This window comes from Neophocaena asiaeorientalis, unplaced genomic scaffold, assembly GCF_003031525.2.
Source record: "Neophocaena asiaeorientalis asiaeorientalis breed wild unplaced genomic scaffold, Neophocaena_asiaeorientalis_V1.1 scaffold194, whole genome shotgun sequence".
Lineage (NCBI taxonomy): Eukaryota > Metazoa > Chordata > Mammalia > Artiodactyla > Phocoenidae > Neophocaena > Neophocaena asiaeorientalis.
Genome location: NW_020172638.1, coordinates 1,510,685 through 1,515,238, shown reverse-complemented (window position 1 = coordinate 1,515,238; position 4,554 = coordinate 1,510,685). Strand labels below are relative to the sequence as shown.

At 32.4% G+C, this 4,554-nt stretch overlaps 1 protein-coding gene across 4 annotated transcripts in view; it reads left to right on the top strand.

The window, feature by feature from the left end:
* The window catches only part of CNKSR2 (connector enhancer of kinase suppressor of Ras 2), a 255,645-nt gene that overhangs the window by 117,069 nt on the left and 134,022 nt on the right, over window positions 1-4,554 (top strand). For all 4 annotated transcript variants that reach the window (XM_024739455.1, XM_024739454.1, XM_024739453.1 and 1 more), the window contains exon 7: window positions 998-1,057. In XM_024739455.1, the coding sequence (XP_024595223.1) occupies window positions 998-1,057 (60 nt within the window). The remainder of the gene's footprint in view (window positions 1-997; window positions 1,058-4,554) is intronic.

Sequence of the window (4,554 nt, the reverse complement as noted above, 5' to 3'; positions counted from 1 at the left end):
ACTGCAAAAAAAAAAAAAAAAATGTGAATACTTTCTTGTGATATTTTTTCTTTTAAGGTCCTGTCACTATGCATAATTTAAAGCTTTCATTTGCTCTTAAAGCTTGCACAATTTGAAGGTTTCTGGATAATCTTTAAACTTTAATGAAGCTTTCTCTAAAATCGCTTTATTTAAATGGAAATGGACTCTCACCTTCTTTGTTGGGAGGAGGGGTTGCCACACATTACCCCCGAATTATTTTTTTTTAATTTTTGTTTAGAATTAAAAAAAAATTTGTGGAGGCCACACTGTGAGGCTTGTAGGATCTTAGTTCCCCGACCAGGGATCAAGCCCGGGCCCTCAGCAGTGAGCACACAGAGCCCTAACCACTGGACCGCCAGGGAATTCCACCTCTTAATGATTGATATAGAGATGATTGGATGTAATTATTAAAACTTCATCAATAAGAAATTAAGGCAGAAAATGTAGGATACCACAAAAGAGGGACAGAAAAAAATTTTTACATAATCAATATTTTATCATCCTTCTGTCTCCAGTAGTTCTGTAGTGGCTCTGGAGAAACCTACTTTTTATTTTGTAATATGAATCAAGTATAATAAGCTAATAACATCGCAATATTTGAATTTCCCATTGTAACTTTTATTTTGCCACAGAACATGTAGTATGGATTTTGAGGGGAGTGAGGTGTGTTCTTCCTTCAGGATATTGAATTACCATGCTGCATTTTGTAAGTTTCATAGGCAATTAATTCACTTTTCAAGAAATCATTTGATTATGCTGAGTACAGGCTTCTTCAGGCAAACTTTAGAAGCCAAAATATTCAGAGAGGAATTTCTTACCAGTTTAAAGACAGCCTTATTGGATCATGGATTCATCCCTGGGGCAATGGCAATTCTAATTTGATAGGGCTTTTTTTTTTTTTTTGTAAATGAGGTTATAATATACTTGAAAATATTTCAGTTGCTTCACTTATTTTTCTATGCTGTCTTTTCCTTAGGGTATGTATATTAAATCAACATATGATGGCCTCCATGTAATTACTGGAACTACAGAAAATGTAAGTACTCTAACATTTCATATTTTGGTGTGTGTTTTTCCTTTTATTGTTAAACAACTTATGTAACTCACATAATTGAGGTTGACTTCTGAGGACATGACAGATTAGGGTATAAAATTAAAAAGACATATTTACTTAGTAAGTGCTTTTTTGGGGAGAATTTCAGTCATTTTAGTTAGTTTAGAATAGCTGTTTACCTGAAGTAAATCGGATGTTTTTTGTTCACAGCCAGAGATTTGTCTTTGTTAAGTATTTTCTGATTCATGACAAGTTATTGTGACATCTAAAAGATCCACTTCCATCTGTCACACAGTTTAGTTTTATTAGGAAACTTAACTCATGTAAGAAAGAAACATCAGATAAGTCAGGCTTTCTGAATACTTGAAGTATAATTGAACTTAATTCAGTGGAGAGGCAGCATGGTATAGATCAGTGTGTTTTCACAGTGAGGTCTGTCCCTGGACCAGCAGCATCAGCTTCCCTTGGGAATGCCCCACCCCAAACCCACTGAATTAGCTCTGGAGACCAGCCTGTTTCTTAATAAGAGATTCTGTTTTAACAGGTGGTTCTGAGACATGCTCCAGTTTGAGAACCACTGCAAGCAGTGGGTCAGAGTCCCTAGGCCTAGGCCCTACACCCAATTTTGCATTTTAATGGCAGTGTAATATTTGGCAAGTCATTTACCCTATCATTGCTTTAATTTCCTCAACTGTAAATTGGAAATAATATATCAAATAATATATCATCTGCACTACATACCTCACTAGGTTGTTGTGAAAATCAAATAAGCTAATAAATATGAAATACTATGCTATAAAGAAAGAGCTACAGAAATGTGAAGTGATTGTGTTGGACATTAACACGATCAGTGTAATAGATTTGAATTGCATAGTAAGTCATTTTTTCTGCATTTGGTTGTCCCAGATTTCCATCCCACTCTCTTAAGCAGGTTCTGAGCTTTGAAATTTTTTCTTTTAGAAATTCTGACAAGTTGCATGTTTATACCATGTTCCTTCAAAGAAGGCTGAGGTGGAATTAGTTAATCTCAAGTTATTATTGTTCTCAACATTTTACCAGCATTTTCTTTTAAAAAAGACAACATTCTTTTCACCTGATTCACCTATTACTTTAATCATTTATTGATTTTTTTCCCCCTCCGCTTCACTTAGTTTCTTGTGAATGGTGAAACATAATATACATTGCAGTTGGATTGTTTTACTGGCTTCACATTGATATTAAATAAGGGAGTTATATGGGATCAAGAATATCAGTTATATGCATATTGTCAACTATTTAAAATTTTCAAATGCAGTGAGATGCTGCATAAACTATGCTCTTGTCGCTGATTGATCATTCTCATTGGTGTGTACATTCCCCTGATACTTTGTTTATTCATTTGTTCATTTAACAAACCTCTGCCTCATGTCTGCTGTGTTCCAGGCTTAGGACTAGGTATTGAAACAATTTTTAAGTTAAAGTAGCTTGCTGCCCCTAAGGAGTAAAAGTAGGGGTTTATCTATGTAAACAGTTAGTGAAATTTGCATAGATAGACAAAGGAAAAAATAGTAAATATTGCCAAGTGAAATCAGGGAAGGAATCACAGAAATGGTCATTTTGAACTAACTGTATCTTGAAGAATTGATAGGAACATATCTCTGTATGTTGTATGGAGTCTGTAAAAAAAACTTGAGCGCTATATGCATTGCTTATATTACTCAGTAATATTTGATAAATGGATGAGTGACCAAAGAAAGATTAATTCTATGAGTAGTTCAGATATAAACCATATATTAAGAGTTATCATTTAATTCTTTTTTTCTTGAAAATATTTTATTATTTTTGGTACCCTCAGTCATTTATCATTAGATCTGTGTTGAGTCTTAGTAAAGCTGCTCACTAAGTGGGTAAGTTGTTTTGCTTTGCTGTGCCCTAGTTTCTTAGTTTTCTCCTATGTAAAATGAGGGGTTTGAATAAAATAGCTCTTTTAACACTGAAAGTCTATAGTTTGTATGAATTACTTCCTTTTTTACTCATCTGTGCAAAAAGTTGTTTCAGTTTCTTTGAATTTTATGTACCAACTATCATTTTCTTTTACATCATGACTTAGAGCCATTAGCTTGATTTTTTTTTTCATACTGTCCTTTTAAAAGATCAATTGTGAGCCAAAAGCACAGGAACTGACTCTATAGTTACAGCTCGGTTTAGGAACTTTTCAGAAATGTTACATGGTACTTGTTTGATTTGGTAGTTGCTGTAAAATAAATACTTGTTTTTTCTTGTTATGACACTATTCTTAGGGTTGGGTTCACATCCTAGATGAACTACCCTCTTAATTGTATGCTTGTGTTATTACTTCAGTAACTGGAATTCCCTGAGATACCACCTAATCTCGGTTTCCAGCCTCTGGCAAATAATTTTATTGGGGATTTTTTAATTTGTTAACTTGATTGTTTTAAGACTTATTTATTTTGGAAATAATTGGAAATTGGAAATGAATAAAAACTAAAGGAACTGGAAGTCACTTTTAAAGAAAATCCTATTCCAGTGTCTCAAAAGTAGCATTTTACTATATAGCAGATTGCATCACCATATCATTCTTCTTTACCTTTCAGTAGATACGAATGAGTAATATTACAGTATTTATAGTTGTGTTTGATAACTTAACACACATATGAATACACGAATATATTTTTTCATGAAAACACATTTTCTGTATATTCAAAAGTCCATATGCATATTATCGTTAAAACGTCTAATAATATGCATAATCAATGATCGATAGTCACTAGAGGGAAAATAAAGAATAGAATTTTAAATTCATTATCCATACCTACAATATTATAAAATTTCTGTCTCAAATCTCATTTTAGTTTCCTAAAGACTTCATAAAACTTGTCAACATTAGCTTACCAAAGTTGTTTATTGCTTGTTTTTGTTTTTAATGTCTTTGGGGAGTAAAGGAAAAAAATGATAAAATTGTTACATCCTGTAGAAATGCTGGCATTTTAGTTTATTTAATGTGATTTTATTTGCCTATACGTTACAGTGTATGAAACATAAGAAATAGGGTTCTCTTGTAGTTAGATACTTAGAGAGAGAATGTTATATAATATAACTTTGAACTAGTGGCAATCCATCTTTTAATTTGCTTTTCTCATTTATTCAGGATTGATGGTATTAATGATGAAATAAATTAGCAGTTTCATCATTAGTTGACAAAGCTTTGATGCTGATCATAAGCATGTACTTGAAAATATTTGTTTGCTGACGTTAATGTGAATTATTTGTATTAAATGAAAAAGATAAATGTTTAAAAGATAATGTTTTAACATATATATTTTTGAACCAGTTGCCCAATAGAGCCTGAGAGGGTTGTCTCTTTAAAGTGTGCAGTTATCATTTTCCCTTAATGCTGTCAGAAACATATTAGTCTTTTACAACATAAATACCTATATATTGTTTTACATTCCTGCTTTCTGTCATTAGTTATACATAGA